This window comes from Mauremys mutica, chromosome 7 (genome assembly GCF_020497125.1).
Source record: "Mauremys mutica isolate MM-2020 ecotype Southern chromosome 7, ASM2049712v1, whole genome shotgun sequence".
NCBI lineage: Eukaryota > Metazoa > Chordata > Testudines > Geoemydidae > Mauremys > Mauremys mutica.
In genome coordinates, this window is record NC_059078.1 from 92,937,996 (window position 1) to 92,958,795 (window position 20,800).

Below are 20,800 nucleotides of genomic sequence, written 5' to 3' on the forward strand. Positions count from 1 at the left end.
ATGTAAATGGTATGCAGTAAATACGACATAAGAGCACACACTGAATGATGAAGATAAAAATGAATAGCTATCTTGTGGTTTAGGATTTTGTATTACTGCCCGTCACTATCCATGTAGACTGGCAGTTACAAGGACTTTAGTGTACTTCGTGGAGCAGGCTATTCAGTAAGTATTATCCATTCTGTGCACTGAATAAGGCAGGGATATGGTGGAAAAAATAGTATTTGATTGTGTGTAATTAAAAAACTGTATTATAATGAAGAGGCACAAGGGGGTTGAATTAAATTTCCACCGACAGCTTTACTCCTGGCATTTCCTAGTCTTTCAAGTGCTTTACTTTTCCATCTCAATGTTCTTTTAACATAGTTTTATTTTTTAAACTAATGTAATTGTTAATACAGTGGCCAAAAGTGTGCTAGGTGCTGTACAGGAAAAATAGAAAGACAGGCTTCCTGTCCCCAAGAATCTTATAGTCTAAACGTGTCACAACAAGTGAGTACAGGGAAGAGGAGGATGAGGAAGCACAAAGGTTACAATGATGAGATCACATTGTTATTCAGTTATGGTGTGTGCACACTGATGATTTTATTAATGTAAAAATGTTTGTTTACATGCTCTAATTATTTGGTGGCTTCTTCAGTGATTTCCACACTCTCCACTCCCTTTTCAGAAGGTTCACACTGCAGATAGGACACCTGAATAAATTTCAGATTGAATTTACTCAGGAAGTCTCTTCAGGGTTGGTTGAGAGGGAGGAAAAATGGTGCTTCAGTCCCCACTTGTGGAGCTTGGTTCCTTGAGACACTGCCTAGGAAAGTCTCCTCCGCGTTGAGTGAAAAAGGACTAGTGTGGCCCTCCCATTTTCCATGCATGCTTACCCTGGTCCCCTGCAAGTTTTTCCTCTCTCTTCTGGTGGAATTGGAGGCAATGATTTGTCCCAATAGCATCTGCAAAGGTGAGAATTTACCCATATGTACCTCCTGCCCATATTTAGGCCTACATTTAATAATGTAGTGATGAAATCTTGATATGCATGGGGGGGGGCATGCTAATGTTACTGTGGGAATCTTAACTTTTTGGTCCCCTGATCTGGGTTTGGATATTTACATTTGTTACAGTACTATGGCTTGAATATCTTTTGTACAATTCATATACAAAGATACAATAATCATAACTTATGACCCATAGAGAACTTATGGTAAAGTGATTGCTTCTTTTTTAAGAACTATATTTATGAAGTACTCATTAAATACATAGGGAGTAACTGCTTTAACTGACTAATGCAATTAATTCCACTAAGCTGTTCATTGCTTTAGAGTTCCATTTACTGAATTGAATTGATCCTGAATTTTATGGTGAGTTCTTTAAATTTATTTTTTTCTTATACAGGAGTTTGCATATGCAGATCAGTGCACCTGATGACATTTCAAGAACATTTAAATATTTTAAGTTGAATTAAACTTCAAAGCTGGCAGATCATATTTGATGTGAAATGATATTCAAGCATGTCTGCCAAAGTGCTTACATGGCTCAAACTTCATTTGTGAAAATCAAGGTGTCTCTTTATTCTTTGAGAACAAAGAATAGTCTGATTTTTAAATTTCTTATGCTTAATGTTGTCCTACTTTCCAAATCTTGGCTGGCTACAGAATCCTTCACGGAGAGGTGATGGAGGGCACAGTAGTTGCTGTAATCTCCTTATGGACATTCTCCAACTTCTAATAAAGATTTCAGATTTTACTTTCTCTGTAAAGACTGGGAGCAACTGCTCTTTTTATAGCCTAAGAGAATAGTACACTTTTCAAACGTCATTAAGATTTAAACTTCTTGTTTGCCAGCTCAGTGGCTTAATGATGTGATGTATTATTCTGGGAGCTCCAGAGAACTTTCAATCATGGTGCTTCTGATTTGGTTAAAACTCTGTTTAAGAGAAGAAAGCTGATTTCCCAATCTCAGTTTACCTTTCTAGATTTCATTCTTCCTTCTTAGTGATGAGGAGGCTGACTGTTCTTGAAATGACAAGGAAAGGAGTTAATGCAGATAGAATGCAAAAGAGAGAAGAGAGCATGAAGTCATGCTTCAAGAAATTTCAAACAGGGAGAGATGCAATAGTTTTTTCTTCAATATCAGTCTGAAAAGAACTTGAGGAAACGATCAGAATGGATGCAAAAAAAGTTAGCCTTTTTAGTGTGCTCACTTGGTGCACATAGGTGGTGCCATGTACCTGGTGGCTCTTTAAAATGGCACCTGGATACAGGAGGGGGTATATTTTTTTTGTTGGTTTTTTTTACTGGATTTCAGTGCTATCCAGGGAAATTCATTCTGCAGGATGAGTAGTTTGGAAATGGAATCCTGGCCCCATTTAAGTCAATGACAGTTTTGCCATTGGCATCAATATGGGGCCTGGATTTTCACCCACATTTACTAATTTGTTATAAATATTTTTTTAAAGGTTGACAGTACATGTTCTTTTCTGACCTGTGTATTAAGAGAGAAGAGGTCAGATATGCAAGATAAGGGAATATAAGCTGTGTGTTACTTATATTTTTAGATCCCTTTGGAAGAAACTAACAAAATAGAACTAAACATGAAAATAAAAATGTTATTGGGGACTTTATCTACAATGATGCAATCAGAATTGTGACAAGCTGTTGTAGTTTAGTAACAAAATATTGTTAATTTATTTTAATTAATCTAAAATATGCATTGCTATTAAAGAAATTTAAACAATATGGCAGTTGAGGTACCCATAATGCATTAAACTGGAAATAAAACCAGCTTAAAATCCCCTCAAAATCAACATCTCATTTTTAGTTAAGTCCTTGCCCTACTGTTTTGGCTACTAAGTGAAGCATGGCTTCCCAATTCACTTATTCTTGAATTGAAATGCAAAATCATTACAATAGGGCATGGCTTTGAAGACAGGAAAACAATTATCCTGTTGTTTTTGAATTGGGAGAATGTTATGCATGAAAAGACCAACTGTATTTCATTCCTGTGTTTTCAGGTCTCTGTGGTCAATCAGTTGGATATGCAAGTCATCGTTTCTAATGTTCCTCCCACTCTTGTGGAACAAAACAAAGATCAACTTATAGGGTAATGCATTTATTTAATATATAAATACCAGTTCACTGTGTTTGGTTTTAGGTTCAGCAAGTGTTAGTCACTATTCGCTGATGTTGGATAAAGGTTTTATTGAGAGTAAGAAAAGAAGTATTTGGAAAGACAGTAGTATGAAAGATCTAACATTGAATATTTGAAGGCACATCTATGTAATTCCAAAAAGTCCAGGGTTAAAAAGAAAGACCTGTGTCTTACAACATTTTCCTCTCATTTATATCTGTGCAACCTCATTGACATCAACATTCATTTCAGTTGGATTGCATGGATGCAACTCAGGTTAGAATTTTGGCCCACAATTTTTTGTCATGTGGTCAATATTCGACTTGCATTATTATTAAAATTTTTATACAATGATAAAGACATTGTTAATGGTAAGTGATTTTTTATTTTATTTACAAGGTATCATGCAAAGACATTAGCCATATATAGTGGAGAAAAAGATAATAATAATTGAAACACTTAATGCTTTGTGACAAAACTGAAGATTTTTGCTATATTGGAAACTGTCCAAAATCATTTTTGTAAGATATATGTTAATATACTTCATATTCCAAACATACAGTAATCTCCAGAAGTGTCAGGATTTCATGGTTAGTTTCTCTTTTAAGTCAAGAAGAAATTGCTTCACTCTGTCTCTTCAGCAATGCAATCATAAATTAATCTAAATAGGAGAGAAAATATTTCAACTTCCAGTTTAATTTCTCTCATGAGATCAGGGAAGAAAGTTGTTTGGCTTATTTATGACAGAAATTGCTAAAGGAGATATTCACTTTTTTAGCTTTTGCTCTTCTATCAGTTCTTTAAGGCAGTGAGGCAGGATATTCAGCAGATTGCAGAAGTTTCATTCTATCTTGGCTGTCATTGTAATCTTACTCCCCTTGAAGAATGAGATGCATTAGGAGTAATGATGAGCTTATCCACTGAAAAGGAAGAGCATCATCCCCATAATACCTCTTGTCTTCTCTGTCCTGGAAAAAAAATTGTGGTTACTCATGAGGATGTGGGTTTTTTCCCCTTCCACCGTTCTATTTTGAACCAGGTATAGTTCAGCTGCTAGATTCTAATGCCAAAAACATTACTTAAATTGTCTAGGCAATGGTCTATACTCACAGTGACTCTATCTCCTAGATCTATGAATAACAGAAATAGACACCTGCCTGCCTAACAGTAGGAACTTTCCTTCAAAAAAGTGGCAGTTTTTGGCATTGTCTACAAAGATAAAGAGCTTATCCTTCAATTACCTTTCAATTATAGGTATGGGTATTATTTGTCTCTCCTTTGCTAAGATTTCAAGTTGAGTTTATCAGGGTGTGCCACACAGTAATATCTTCTTTTTACAAGAAGAATAATGTATAGACTCCCTGGGCTCCAGCTTTACTCAAATAGGATGATAATGATTTCGAGGATGAAAGGTGAGATTTTTGTCCTATGTCTCTAAGGGTAGGTCTATACTTACCTGCCGGGTCGACGCATAGCGTTCGACTTCTCGGAGTTCGAACTATCGCATCTAATCTAGATGCGATAATCTAGACGCGATAGTTCAAACTCCAAACGTGCTCCCGTCGACTCCGGAACTCCACCACCGTGAACGGCGGTGGCGGAGACGATGGGGGAGCTGCGGACTTCGATCCCACGGCGTCTGGACAGGTAAGAAGTTCGAACTAAGGTAGTTCGACTTCAGCTACGCTATTCGTACCTTAGTTTGACCCCCCCACCCTAGTGTAGACCAGGCCTCAGAAGCACATCACAGAACTTACAGCCCAAAGGAATGGGGCAGGCCAAACTGGCTTTAAGCCATCTTTGATCCTTCCCAATTCTGGACTGTTCCAGGCGTCATGGCAGTTAGTGTAATTTACAGAACTCTGGGTGGCTGCCTAAGTTATAGGAACCTTCCCACAGCTGTCTATGGGTGGCAGCAATGCTTAAAACCTCAGCAATGCTATGTGCTGCAGCCCCACCCCAAACATTCTCCTCCCAGTCCCAGGGGCACCCCGGTATGCCTCTACAGCAAGACTTGTGAGAAGGTCATCGGAAGACAGTTTTTGGCCATCTTCATCAGTCCTGTGGCTGAGGTAATTCTTCCCCAGCCTGATCTGGGCTATTCATTACTTATTGGTGAGGGATAGCTCAGTGGTTTGCGCATTGGCCTGCTAAACCCAGGGTTGTGAGTTCAATCCTTGAGGTGGCTACTTAGGGATCTGGGGCAAAAATTGGTCCTGCTAGTGAAGGCAGGGGGCTGGACTCGATGACCTTTTGAGGTCCCTTCCAGTCCTAGGAGATTGGTATATCTCCAATTATTACCTTTACCTCCTTTATGTTGTTCCACTCCTTTTATGTGGCATAAAGGATTTGGAGCATACGTGAGACTGTTACCCAAAGAGTCCAGATTGTACTGTGGTTGATTCGTTTGAATATATGTAATGATAAAATATGTCTCAAATGAACTCAGATGAGATTTTACCTTCAGTAAAACATCTGCCAGAAAATTAGTACACTGCAAATGTAACAGTCCTGCCCTTAATGATAAACATTATAAACTGCTTTCATTGAGACAAATTATCAGTTTATATTAGAATTGCATGAATTCTGGGAAAAGTTGTTATGGAAAATGTGTTCAAATAAAACTGTTAATTTGTTTCAGCAGCATTCACATGTAAACTCTTTAGACATATTTAGAAAATGAATAAACAGATTTCACTGTTTTAGTTAGGAGAAATATTTGCAGAAACTTGAAGTCTCAAGACTGCTCATACAAATATATATTTGTCTGAAAGTTTCAGCCAGAAATATATTTGCATGATCTTTTTGAAATTCCTTTGATTTTCCTCCTGCTGTTTTATAAAAGCTTTAATCATTCAATCAGGGTGTAAAAGCTAAATATGATTTATATGACCCATCAAATACTACACATAACAAATAAAGAATAATCAAAGAAATAGTGAATGCGAATAGTTTGTGAACCACCCATAAGTTGAAATATTTTTGCCTGAAGTGTTTTCTGAACAATTTCAATAATGAACAAATTCATAAAAAATAGAGCATTGACGTATAATTCATGAACAGAAAAAAGAGCTACATTCATCAAATAAATTATATTCTACAGAGGATTTGCCCAGCTCTCGTTTGCACTAAAGTTACACTAAATAAAAATGTTAAAACTGAAAGATCCAAAAATCTAACCTCTGACGACAACTGTAACTATTTAGCGATTGGGAAAGTTGGATATTTAGTAACTTTGACAGTGGTAGAGATTGTCAGAATAAAGTAATATTTAAAGTGGCTACAACCTATTAAGAAATATATGTTGTTGTTCTTTCAAATGAGAACAGTTCACTCAGCCAAACCTCAGATGTACCTTGTATAGATGGTCAGTGGCTGGAATAAAATAATATTCTATTAAAATTTCTGTTCTATGTTCATTTTGCTTTAAAGTATTGGCTTATTAGAAAGAGATAAGCAAAGTACCTCTAGCTGACATTTCAGATAGTGCCATGATCCTGTAAAGTCATTCAATAAACACTACAGACTTCCCCTGACTACTTCAATTTCATCAGCCAGCTGTCAATGTCTCCTAGTCTACACATCAATGTCAAACTCCCCATTTCATTCACCCACTTCAATTAAGGCTGTTTGGGGTGGGTCTAGCTAGGTCTGCTACAGCTGCAGCAGTGCTGACAGAGGAAAAAATGGGTTTTGCTTTATTCGAGAAATTGATGTGTGCTCCGTTCTTCAGAATAAATCTCTTTTTGGAGGCAAGTAGCAGAATTAGGAACTGTTTTCATATTTATTTAAAATATGCACTATGTCTCTTTAGGAATAGGGTACAGTCTATAAAGGAATGTGTGACTCATGTGGCTCTGCACTTCCTGATTTTAGCTAAAAACACTTGAGGGAGGCTGATCTTGTGCTACTTGCAGCTAGGATGTACTAGAAATGTCATGTGAAAGCAAATTCTCATGAGACTTGCCCCCCAATTTTACAGACCCTAAGTCATGTTACCTAAGACAAAATAATGTGTGGAGTGGCTAAAAATTAAAACTTCTTGAAATATTTGTGACTATTTCTATTTGCTAAAATGTGCCTGCTTTGAACTCCTCAAAAGTTTGCAAAATTGGAGCAGTATTTCAACTTTTTTAGAATGATGTGATGTTTTGAGTTACATTTTTATCATACACATTTGAATAGCAATCTGGGTTAGTTAGGTACAACTCAGTATATAATATTTATTCTAGTTTCCTGTGATGGGGTGTCCACTCCATACAAGGCCTGAGCAGGTTAGAGAGAGCCTGTTAATCTTGTAGGCTGCACCTGGAGGAGAGCCAGGGGTGGATAAAGCCCAACTGCAGATGAAGCCCAGCTGGGCAGGGGTAAGCTGGGCTTGTATAAAGTCAAGGAGTTAAGAGCAAGAGGAGGCTGGCTCATTGGGCTGGTGGCTGGTGGCTGCTGGCCAGAATGCAGGCTGGGAGAGGCTGAGAGGTGCAGCTTGTAACTCAGAACTCGGGGGCGGCTTGGGTTGTTTGCAGGTTGGCTGACCAAAGAGAACTAGAAAATGAAGGAGAAGAAGCAAGGAATGAGGAATAGCTTCAAATTAGGAAGAAGATAAGAATGGAAATATCTGTTTCTGAACAAAAGGTAGCAGACTTGGCTGGTGTATTTGCTATTTGTGCTGTATTGTTGGTCACCTAAGTCAAATGATCTTGCATCTCTTCCCTAACTGGATGACCTAAGTTTGTAGAAAGAATCCATTTTCTGGCCATAGATTATTCATAGGCATACTTAATTTTTTTTCCAAAAAGCTGTTGTATGAATAATCAATACAGCTTGTCAAAACAGCTTTAAGATCATTTGTGATCAACATATTTTCATAAATGTGCTATTATTCACAGTTCTTGCTTCCTGCAAATAAAACCTGCTCATCTGAATGTTTGCAAATAAAAGATATTACAGATACAGGCTAAGTAAATTGGAAGGTTGTGTTTGCAAAAATTAAATAAAACAAACCACAAATACAGTGTCGCAGTTCTTACCAAGCTATAGTTTGGAAAATAATGTGTCATAGATATGTAGATGGTACATGACTGCAAATAACCCATTGAAGAAGATGATGGTGACACAAATGAAAAGAGAGGCAAGGTGAGTCAGGTAATATCTTTTACTGAACCAACTTCTGTTGGTGAAAGAGACAAGCTTTTGAGGAGTGCTCTGTATAGCTGAAAAGCTTGTCTCTTTCACCAACAGAAGTTGGTCCAGTAAAATGTATTACCTCACCCACCTTGTGTGTCTCCTATCTTGGGACCAACAGGGCTGCAACAACACTGCAAACACAAATGAAAAGTGCTGTTAAGTGCTGTACTAAAGGATCTCCGTACTAAAATGAAATGTGATAAATCAGCAAGTGGGGGTTAGGTGTTATAAGCTATTACAGGATTAGAGCATGTAAGATTGTCTGTCATGGGCTTGGAAGTGGCCAGAGAGATTCAAGGATTAGAAAATGTCATACTTAAATTTCCAGTGGAATATAAAAGTGAACAAGCACTTTTTACTATAAACTCCATGTATAAAAACATGTGTCTGGTTCTCCAAAATATATTGAGCCTGCATTTAAGAATATAAAACTTCAGTATTTTAACCATGGTAGTCAGCATGACATTTAAAGTTGACTTCCACCTTTTCTCATAGGACCGTCTGTCGCACTTTGTAGCACAGAAAATCCGATCCCTGTATAAGAAATGTCACATTCTCAGTGACACCTTTCCTTCTCTGTCATCCTACAGTACACCATGGATACTGAAAATATAGGTCAATTTTTTTCCCTCTTCATACCTCTGTAAACAACTGCAACTTCCTCCTGGATAATACCTGAGCTGAAAAACACTGTAGCTATATCACCGAAATATTTCAGAAATTAAATGTTTTTCCTTTTGATGTTTATTGCTGGTAAAGATAGGATAATCTTATTGTGGAGGTCACCAGGTATCATGTAAAAGGGACAACTGACAGGAATGCGTGACAAACAAAACTGTAAGAGTGCCTGTGACTTTTATTTTATCTGTGTCCATGTGCATAACAATTCTTTCTTAGAATGTTCATTTATTTTTAATTTAATTGGAAAAGAGAGTTAATATCTTTGAAATCCTACTCCTTTATCAAAATGACACATATACATTAGCTACCACTGGAGTTCCAAAATCCTTGGCGGCTTGCTGAAAATCTTACAGCAAATTCTGACATGCATTATTTCACTGAGCCTGCTTAAAGAAACTTAACAAGAAATACCAATTCTCCTTGCCAAAAACACCTTTTAGCCCTCCTATGCAAGGCTTTTTTTTTTCTTTTCATGAATCAGTGGAAAGTGAAGGAGTGTTTTTTTAATTATTTTTAGTTTCATTTGTTGTGCAGCTGCTTTTTGTACAGCACTCTAAATCATTTAAACTCATCAGTTTCTTAACAGGGAAACTCTGCTGTCCTAGTTCTTGATAGATGATCATTTTCCATTATTACTAAATTAGGACTATGATTCACTGGACTCTCTGCAGAAATTATTCTCCCTGAGCCCACCATTAGCCACTGTTATCAGTTAGCACAGCATTAACAACTATTCAACTTGACTTCTTTACCAGCGCTGCAGATCACCAGGTGTCTCTGTGGAACAATCAAATGGTTAGCTATGTCTACCTCTCCAGTTATTTTTTTACTATACCCGGTAATAAACATTAATTCTTCAGTCTCCTACCTTTTCTCAGGTTCACTGTCCTACCTCAAAAAAGCCTTCATTCATCAAACTTGTCATCTACTTACTGAATAGTCTTTCAGGTAATATGTAAAACAAACACTATGACGTATCCTCTATAGTTGAATAAACTATCTATCAGTTGAGCCCACTAATTACCATATTCCTTTAATCTCTGCACAACCTCAGCAGTCTTTTGAAGAGAAAGGAAAAAGAGAATCTTCTTCATTTGCTGTACTCTTATTCCTTCCTTCTATCAGTTTTAAGCAGTACTTTATGTTGTCCTTACATCCTACTTCCCAGGCTGCCTTTTTCTTTCCTAGCTTTCATAAGCAACTCCTACCTGGATAGTAATGGTCTACCTATGTTTTGTCCTCCACTAGTGGCTCCTAGATCTAAAAATAATAGAGGGAGTCATTATGTGAATGTGTTTTCCCCTCAGTTCCTTGGGAAAAAAATAGCATTATACAATGCAGTCCTGTTGTGCCTTTTCAAATAGAGCTATAAACTGCTTGAACTACATTTTTAAACTGCTTACAACAGCAGTAAAAGAAGACCTACCTGCTGAGATCTCGGATAGGCCTGTTTGGCTGAAGTAGAGATGTAAGTGTATTGCTCTTTGGGTGAATGCAACATAATGCTTCTTCCTTGGCGTCAGAAATAACATATTACAATAAAAAAAGGTGCCAAAGACAGCATGATAGTGGGCCTCCTAGAAAGCAGGAGCACAAAGAGAAGAAAAGAAACTTCAATCAGCTACAAGGAAGGCTAATTTACCTAATTTTATATAAACGGTCTCCAAATGATTGTCATTCCCCTATATAAAGTATTATAGTCTACCAGTTGGTCTTTACAAAATCTCTATAAAATATTTATAAATATGCATATTAAACTGATTCAATGCAACCTTTTTGTGTAGATACATTATTGTACATGATACAACAATAATCTTTTGTACAGAACATTTATTTTGAGAGGGGGAATACTCCCTTGGGTAAGCAAAGCAAGATCATACATTATTGACATTTAATATAAGTAATTAATTTAGCCAGTTTATACTGTCCTACTTTCCTTTGTCAGTCAGCTTCCCTGCAAAATCAGATTATAAAAAATGTGCATTATGTCCTAAGAATAGAACCTAGCCCCAAGTCTGCCTTCTTTGGTATGTGTAGGCTGGCCAAAGCAGGCAGAAAGCTGACTGGTGAAGGATTTCCCTGGCATTGTAGGACCAACAAAAACAGCTCTGTGCCATTTTGGAAAATCTACAGGTGGCATAGAGCCAACATAATCAACTCTGTGCCACTCATGCACCCTGATCCTGTTATAAGGGGCATAGTGTGGGAGTAGTTTGCCTGCTTAACCACAGTTGGCAAGGTATACTCAGGAATGATTGATTGGAAAAGCAGGGAACTTTAAAATCAGTATTGACATATATTCACAGAGCTGCTTGGGAAATCTTATATGATGTTTGGAAATGTCAGTACTGCTGTTTGCTAATTTGAATAATCACTAAATTCATCCACAATTTTTTAAAATCAAGAGTCAAAATTTTCAAAATTGGGCACCTAAAGTTATGCATCTACATAAATGCCCTGGTTTTCAGAGGTACTCAGCACCTGCAGCTCACATTATATAGTAATGTAGTTATTTCAGAGTGCTGTGAAATAGATGGCATTTCATAAATCACTTTCTGTGTGCTCCAGTGATTCCACATAGTAAGCTATAAAAATATTAGAGAAAGGGGGGAAAAAAAACCCTTTCCCTTAGGACTTTTTCATTTTGAAAGTTTTAAAGTGTTTAGGTATAGGTACTGGTCAAAACCAGATTGTTCTCTAGGTTGAACTGGGTTTACATTTTTTTTCTTGTCAGTATCACCTATTGTTTGTACAGGTCTTTTACACAACAACAGAGAAAAGAAATACGTTTTATAAAAAAAGAGATTGTGATTGTTAAACCACAAAATTAGCAAGAAGACTTGGTAATATTTGTACTATCTGATGTTAATTTTAATTCATTTCATTTTTTCTTTTTAAATTGGCAAGCTTTCAAGTTGACAGTATCTCTTTAAAGTACAGTTATTCTCTGATAAGTACCAATGCAAGAATGGCATCACAGAGTTCTATTATTCATTGTGTGTCCGTTATTCTTATGTCAAATATGCTCAGTGTCTGAGTCAAAATGGTTTTTCCCCCTAATAGTCAGCCCTGAAATCTTACTCTGGTATGTGAGATTCAAGGAGAGATCTTCCCTTCTGCATACCTATAATAAATTTTGTCAGGCCAAATTATGCCCTCAATGGCACAGGTACAAATCTCTGGTCATCTTCATTTGCACAAGTATAATTGATTGGAATTTGGTAAACAATTCTGATGAAGATGCACAAGAAGGAAGAGAATCCAGCTCACTGTTCTCAGTTGACTGTGCAGAGCAGTAAGAGTTAAGGTAGTAAAAACTATTTTTTTCACTTACTCAGCAGATATGAATCTAAACACATGCAAGGGGCAGATCTGTTGAGAAGAATGTGCAAATGCTGCATAGTCAATTATCAAATTAGAACTTCACTTTAAATTAATTTGAACTAATACATTACCTCTAATTACAAACTTTATTATTGATTGCTAAATGTGTCTTTTCATGTTTGTTTCTGTGAAATATTGTGAAAGAAGAGAGTCCTTTGTGCTGAAAATAAGCTGCCAAGTGGTAGCTTACTGCAGTGTTTTTTAGTACCAAATGTAAACTTGAATTACTTTTGAAGTTACACTCCAGAGATTTGCACACTTTTCAATAGTATTTTCTTTAAATGCTACTTTGCAATCTTTAATGTGTGCTTTTTTGTTTTTCATTGAATCATCATAATGTTCTATTTTATATATATAATAAATTGCCTTTATCCTAAAAGTATAATTATTATTGTAATTCACATGTACTCTGTTTCTTGCAACATCAATCAAAGTCAGTTGTCTGTAGTGTAAGTATTTGTCATAGTCAAACACTATTATGTTATTTATTCTTCGATTCCAATAATGTTTTAAACAGCTACTCTGTAATGGGATTGAGAATCTGGGTAAATTTGAACAGCTGCCATGAATTCTTGAGAATAAATGCATAGTATTATAAAGTTCTGGTAATACTAACCATTGCAACATTAACAGGGATGTCAAAAACATAACCAGTAGGAAGACAGAGGATTGACTAAAACTAAGTGCTGGTAAATGTAACTGCCTATGAGAAACTGGTTTGATTTTAGCACTGATGAGTTCAGAATTCATAAGATACATAATGAAAATGTGTATGAACATTTCTAGATCTTTTTGAGCAGGGTACAATGACTGGTCCATGCAAGAAAGAAAACCTTTGGGCAATGTTTTAAAGAAAATTGGGGTTTCTTTTAGTCACTTGTAGTCATGTAATATTTTGGATTTTTTATAGTTACTTGTGGGGTTTAGTCTTACACTGTCACAATCTTTACCAGACCAAAATTGCCCTAAAGGAGCATTAATTAGGTATGTGGTTAATTAGGCAGGGTTGCAACTCCAGCTGCCAAGTAGTGTGTCATAGGTAGAAACAAAGCAGATTTAATACTCACAGTAGTCAATGAGTGCTTGTTTGTTTGAAGCCAATCAGTTGCCAGTGTACTTAACAGAAACGAGCTTCCAATCCATACCTGCTATTTTTTGGTTGATTTGGGACTCTGCATTGTGTCTGGCCACATTTGGCAGCTTGGAGTATACACATGCTGCTAGATTAGAAACTATATCTTGCAGGGTTTTGCTTTTCAGAAACTTACAACAACACTATAGCTCAGGGGTATTTTGGCATTTTCACAAAGAGAAGGAAAGAGGAGTCTTAGAAATTAATGGAAGTCAATAATCTTTTCAAATTGTGATTTAGCAGTATTGCTCTTTCAGCGTTACTTTTCTCTTCTGAATACATGTGGTAATGATTTATCAGGGAAAAACAGGAGCAGAAGGTTTCCAGTTATTTGAACCAATGAAAGTGTCTATCTTGACACAGGTTTGATCAGTCCTAAATGCCCTACACAAGTTCTAGTACTATATTAGCAATTTTGTTCGACAAACCTCTTCCATTTTTGTATTTCCAGGACATCTATTGCACAACGCCACATATTTTCCTGAATGTGTTTTTAAAGTGAAGGATTTCAGTCACTCATAGTCCAAATTTTTATTTTTCTCCCATCAATGTATATGAATCCCTAAAAGTTGTTGGGACCTGTTCACTTTGTAGACCTGCTCCAAAATTCATCTGGAGAACACTTCCAATGCGGTATCACCAGGAAGGCTTAAAGAGAGCCAGGACACCACATGCAGACTGTACAAAGGAAGAAAACAATATTTTTTCTTAATGCATATATTAAGATTTGTATTGTTCACATGGGAATATAAGCATCATTCCCTAACCCCCGCATGAAGACCCTTCAGTCTGACTCCATGTACACATTATGGTTCACTCTTGCACTCCTTTGAAGAATTGGCCTTAGAGTGTACTTCACTTGTATGGCTTATGTAGCTATGCCTCAGTTTTGCTCATTTAGGCAATTTTACAAGCCTATATATTGCTTCATTTTACTTCATTCCTATTAAAATGATTTTTTATATATAGTATAATACACTAGCTACATGGAGTTAACCTTTTTATATGTAGTATTTCCATTCAAAAGTCAGTGTTAATGCAAATATCTTGATTTATGCAGCTAAGCATATAAACATAAGGGAATGCAAAGTTAAGACTGTAATTGCATTATAGACTTTTGTTACATGATCAAATAGAATCCTACTATACTATCACTTATTCAAATAAGATTGAGAGGGTTGTTCCTGTTCCTGGAATTTGTGAACATTTTCATTCTTCCCTTACCAACACTATGAATCGAAGAAGAATTCTTATAACTTGCCATTATGTTTAGTACTCTACCTGGATTACTGACCAGAATATCTGTTCACTACATATCCATTATTTGCTGTAACTGCTCTAAAAACCTATTTTATCAGATGCAGAGTACAACACACACCTGGAGAGATGCAGTTCTGACTAACTAAACTGATATGAAAAATTAATATTTTTTGCTTGTCAATTCCTCTAACAAGTCAGCAACTTTAATGGGCACCAGGAAAGGTACATACCATATACATAGAAGCACAATACATTCACTTCTATACTGATATTATCCTTTCTAAAGCTTGTTCTATGCTTCTTTTGGGATAGGATAAATCCATATAATTCCTATTATATGATAACTCATTATGTCAACATCATGTGTATTTACTATTTTTACATTCATTTTATTTTAATTTCTTGGAGAGGTTATTCTTTTCCTCCTTCTTTTACTATGTCCTATAGCAATGCCTTAGGTATTTCTGCTCAGGGTAGGTATGAGCTCTGCTTCTTTCCTGTTTCAGGGGAAACTCTACAAACCTTCATAAATATGTTTTTCAGGAGTATTTAAGAGTAATAACAAATATTTCAGGCCTTTTCCATAAATAGATAATTTTATGTAGAAAACTTCAGAAAAACATGCTCACATCCAGTAATCCTTACTGATTCAAGTAGTCCCACTGAAGTCAGTTATTGATACTGTCAATGGGACTTCTTGCGTAAGTAAAGTATTATTCTGTGTGAGAACTTCTGCAAACATTGATTTGCAACTTAGCAAGACTTACATTCAGTAACACACAGAAAAAAGAAATGTATTAAATATTAAAATTAGTGAAAGTCACCATCAAGAATCAGTAAAATGGTCAGTAAATGTTATCTTCTGTAGTCTACTGCGTTTCTTATTAATCTTATTTTTCTTGCCTAGTGACACGTTGATATTCAAGCTGATATTTCATTGAGTATACTACCATATTGTGATTCATGTGCATAAGCCTTGTCAAGTAGTGTCAGGCTAAGCAGTGTTAGGCCTAAAACTTCTGGAAATTGTAAGAAGCGAGTACAGTTAAATCCTGCGAGCATAAGTATAATCTAGCTAGGAAACTTCATAGACTGAAAAGGAAACTCTGTAAAGATAGATACAGACTTGTGGTTACTATGCTCTGCAACCAAATACCTCTTTAAGCTAACTCAAGCATTTTTAAGTCTAGCAAACTGATCACAATTAGCCGCATAGAGAAGAGATGAGCTGAGCACAGTTCATAAGTTCAAAACAACCGGAAATACCACACTGAAACATTTGGCCACCTTCATTGGTTGACCTGTTTTGAAACACGGCCAGCAAATACCTTATAAATAAGGTGTAAAGACGCAAGTGTTTTGTGTATGTGTTGACCTAAAAGAGATCACTCTTTGTCAGGCTCACATACACCTCCTGAACCAAAGGGACTTGCGCTTCACCGACTATCTGTGCCTGGCCAGTACAGGAAACAGTTGACTGAAAGGTAATGTATCTTTGGAAGAACACAGGATAAGATTTCAGACTGAAGAGGTCTAGTTGTGCTTGAGCTAGTTAATCTTAAGTCTGTATTAATACTGTAGTTTAAGTATATTAGTAAATTGTTTAAGTTGTTTAAAAATAGTAGTAGTCAATAGTTAATCGATATACAGTAACTGTCTATGTTTTGTGCCTTGCTGGAAGCAGGTACAGCACTGGTGAAGCTAGTAGTTTATAAATCATAATAGCTTTGCAAGTCGCTGTGCCTGTCTTCAGTATAAGTTACCATCAAGTTTATCATAAAAGTCAATAAAGCTTATAAGTTGTTATATAAGGTTATAGGTAGGTTAAGGTTAGTAAAATATAGTTAATCAATGTATTCATATTGCATATAGAATTGTATTTCTTGAGGGTGGTTACAATACATGTGAAGTTGCTAAGCAATCAGTAATAGTGGCGTTGCATGTGCTTGTGACTATTTTCAATATTATTTGCCTTTTGTATGTGTACTTATAAAAATAGGTAGTTAATGCATAATATCACTTGTACTTGTGCTTGCCTCCATTATAACTTGCCATTTGTATTAATCCTCACTCAGTGCTGGTCTTTAATTCTGTTTTTCTTATTCTGTCTGTGTTGCCTTTATAGTCATAATTTATTAAAAGCCTTTCTTGAGGAATTATTAGTTGTTTAGTTTCTCTTTTGTGGACACTTCTCAACCTCATTACATCTGTGTTAGGTGGTGGGAAGTAGCGATCAACCAGAGCCCCACTAGGGCCCTGATGTGAGGGCTCTGATGTGTGCCTCCTCCGTCCATTAATATCCAGACATATACTATATACAGCAGTTTGCATTGATTGCTTCTTTTTCTGGAAGTAAAATAAAGTAGATCTGCTGTAGTTTATTGTTGTTATTCCCCTGAGATCTTGGACTTAGGTTAAGTGATTTAGAAACAGATATCTGTCCTCCTTTGTCACTTTCTGTATAACTTTTGAAATTTGTTTATAGATAATTTTTATTTTCCGGTAGTAAACCTGTCAGACCAATGTTCCAACCTCTCCCATGGTTGTAAAGTTTATATACACCTTTAGGAGTTGCAGGTATACTGGTACCTGATATGTTATATCATACTGTATAGCCAGATGATATACTCCACTGAAAATGGTTGAGGATATTATTTTTGTGTGAGAGAGAATTTACTACCCCTCTAGTGTAAAGGTAGAACTAAAGAGTTCTGAAACCATATAATTCCACAAAAGCTTGACAGTTTTATTTGTAAAATACAGTTGCAATTTCCCCTGAGTCATTTAAAACTCAAACTATATCATAAATACAAAGAGCTAGACTTAAGGAAACAGTGTGCAGTGACTTCCCCTAACATTGCTAAGTTTTTCCTAGGAGGTCAGTATTTAAGAGGTTATGTTGGAATGGGTATTTTATGAATGGGGCTCATAGGGTTAGCAGCCTACAAAGCCAATGTTTTAGTCTATTAGATTACAGTTCAGGTTTTTGTTAGTCTTCTTTAGAATGAATAAATCACTGTAATTTTCTGACTATTTCATTTTCAGGATTTTGGAACGCTATGTTCAAGATCAGATTCCTGGTGCAACGGTTGTGGTAGAATCCATTGGTGCCCGCAGATTTGGAGATGGCTTTTCAGAAGAGGATTACTCCAAATCTGACTTAATGGTCTATGCAATTGACCCTCAAACAAACCGAGCTATAATGAGGAATGAACTTTTTAAGTAAGTATCTAAAATCATTTGTCACTGATGTCTGTACTCTTGATGCCTGTTTTGCAGCCCACTAGCTTTATTGTCCTTCAGTGCCTTGGACTTCTGCTGATTCACAACCTTCAATTCCATTCTTCCCAAGATTCTTACAGATCTCTGGAAAAATGTGATGTTTGTGGGTGCCTCCTGCTGCTCATTCCACAAAGACAAACCCTGCGCCTTCAATGGATTGATGGAGCAGCTTATTATGGAATGTATTCTCATGGAGCTTTTCTACTCTAGTGAAACTAGTGGTCACCTTTATGTGGGAGGGGGCAATCCAAGACTAGATTGATAGTGCCTGAAAGTCATTGCCATATATTAAATGGCTAGACATTTATATGTGTAGTGAGAATATGCACAGTCTAGGATAGGATCTACATAGGATTAAAAATATTATAGGGGTTATAAACCTTCATGCTTCAGGGCTGAAGCCAACCACTAACTAATTGGGCTAGGAAAGAACTTCCCCTCTGGGTAGTTTTGCGCCATTGCTCACTACAGGGTTGATGAACCTTCCTTTAAAGGTAGTACTGGCTGCTGTTGTAGACAAAATATGGCAGTAAATCTACTAGTCTAATCCACTAAGGCAATTCCTTCATGTTCTTAATTCATTTCCAAGTGGGTGAACATTTTGCCAGCATCACAAAAACCACCGCAACTATTGGCTTATCTTTGGTAGTCTCAGGGACTGAATGGCATGGGAACTATCTTCTCACTCCTAGACATGGTATCTTTAGGTAATGGCTGGGGTAGTTTATGGGACTAAATGAGTACCTTACTCTACAGAGATGTCAGTCTGTCACTTTTTGTAAGCACTGTGCTCAATCAAAATGTATATATGAATAAATAAATTCCTTCTCTGCCACCTGCAGAAATCACCCTCTTAGACCTATTATTTTTATCTTAGTTTCCAAATGTATTTCCATGAGCCTTGTATTTGTATGAAAGCAAGGAAAAGGCTTACCTAGTCTTTCCAGATCAACTGTTGTCTGCTGCTTCTTCCTACGTTTTGTCTTAGGCCTTGTCTACACTACAAGACTATTTCAAATCAACTTAGTTCGAATTTGTGGATTCGACCTTATGAAGTCGAATTTGTGTATCCATACTAAATACACTAATTCGAATTTCTGAGTCCACATTCACGGGGCCAGCGTCGACTTTGGAAGCGGTGCACTGTGGGAAGCTATCCCACAGTTCCCGCAGTCCCCGCTGCCCATTGGAATGCTGGGTAGAGCCCCCAATGCCTGCTGGGGGGAGAAATGTGTCGAGGGTGGTTTTGGGTAAGTGTCGTCATTGAACCGTCAATCACAACCTCCCTTCCTCCCTCCTTGAAAGCGCCTGCGGGCAATCTGTTCGTGCACTTTTCTGGTCAGTGACAGCGCGGACGCCACAGCACTGCAAGCATGGAGCCCGCTGCGATCATCGCCGTTTTCTCCTCCTCGCACTTTATCGTCCACCTCTTCCACAGTTAGCTGATGAGAAATTGGGCTACTTTTCAATGGTGCTGCAAGCACTGGGGGACCATAGGGGACGTTTTGCAAACATCAACGTCGGGTGGCCGGGCAAGGTTCATGATGCATGTGTTTTCAGGAACTGTGGGCTGCTCAGACGCCTGCAGGAAGGTAGTTTCTTCCCGGACCACGAAATAACTGTTGTGGATGAGCAGATTCCTAAAGTCATCCTCGGGGACCCAGCCTGCCCGCTAATGCACTTGCTCATGAAGCCCTATACAGGCGCCTGGGACACCAACAAGGAACTCTTCAAATACCAGCGAGCAGCGTGACCTGTGACTGTTCATTTTCTTTACAGAGAAGCTGAACCTGTCCCTGTTTCTTTACCCACTGACTGTTGACTCTCCTCTTCGGTTACATACCCCGTTCACCCCGTTTCCCCTACTTCCAACACACGTGTAAAAATAAAATACATGTCCCATTGTTACTGAAGAAAGGTTTCTTTATTCATGACTTTGCATTAAAGGGTTGAAACTGGGAGGCAGACTGTGCAGGGTAGGGTGTGCGGTGATGTAAAGACCGCCTCTAAACTCAACGAATGACAGGCTCCTGCTCCTAGAGCGGTCCGCAGTGCCGGACTGCTTCTTTCAACGGAGCCTGCCATCCCTCTTTTTCGAATTCTGTGTGCGGGGGGATATGTGACCTTGTGGCGGAGGAGTACGGATACAGATTCCTCTGCTGCGTGACTCAGCGGTCCAGGACAAGGACCGCTGTATAAGATCTGTAACCGCCCTCCCCCGCTACAAAGTCACATCCCCCACGCCCACACAGAACCTGGAAACCACCTCCCATACCAACCATGGTGCCTACTGACTGCACTGTGTGTGTGACCCGCTGCTGATCCTGCCCCCGTGTGTGTACCCTGGGAAAGGTGACTGTCCTATGCAATTAACAACCCCCTTCCCCACGCCCCCCATTCAAACACAGTCTTCTTTGAAAAAACATGACGGAAACAGTAATTAACAGCAAAGTATTTTTATTACTTAAGTAGACACTTAGGGGATGGAACTGGGATTGGGACTTGTGTGAGTCCGGAAGGGAACGACTTCTGCAAATGTAGGGTATGAGAGCTTTTGGGTACTTGAGCACTCTGCTGGGGTGCAGTGACAGTTTACACGGCCTCTGGCGCCCCTCCTTCTGGTTATTTTGGGTGAGGGGGGTATGGGACTTTGTGGCGGGGGAGGGCGGTTGCAGATACACTGCAGGGGGGCTCTGTCCTCCTGTGGTCCTGCAGAACATCCACAAGGCGCCTGAGCGTGTCCGTTTGCTCCCT

General features: G+C 37.8%; 1 protein-coding gene across 16 annotated transcripts in view; it reads left to right on the top strand.

The window, feature by feature from the left end:
• The window catches only part of PCDH15 (protocadherin related 15), a 771,473-nt gene that overhangs the window by 701,874 nt on the left and 48,799 nt on the right, over positions 1–20,800 (top strand). For all 16 annotated transcript variants that reach the window (XM_045024749.1, XM_045024750.1, XM_045024752.1 and 13 more), the window contains 2 exons: positions 3,008–3,096; positions 17,810–17,986. In XM_045024749.1, the coding sequence (XP_044880684.1) occupies positions 3,008–3,096; positions 17,810–17,986 (266 nt within the window). The remainder of the gene's footprint in view (positions 1–3,007; positions 3,097–17,809; positions 17,987–20,800) is intronic.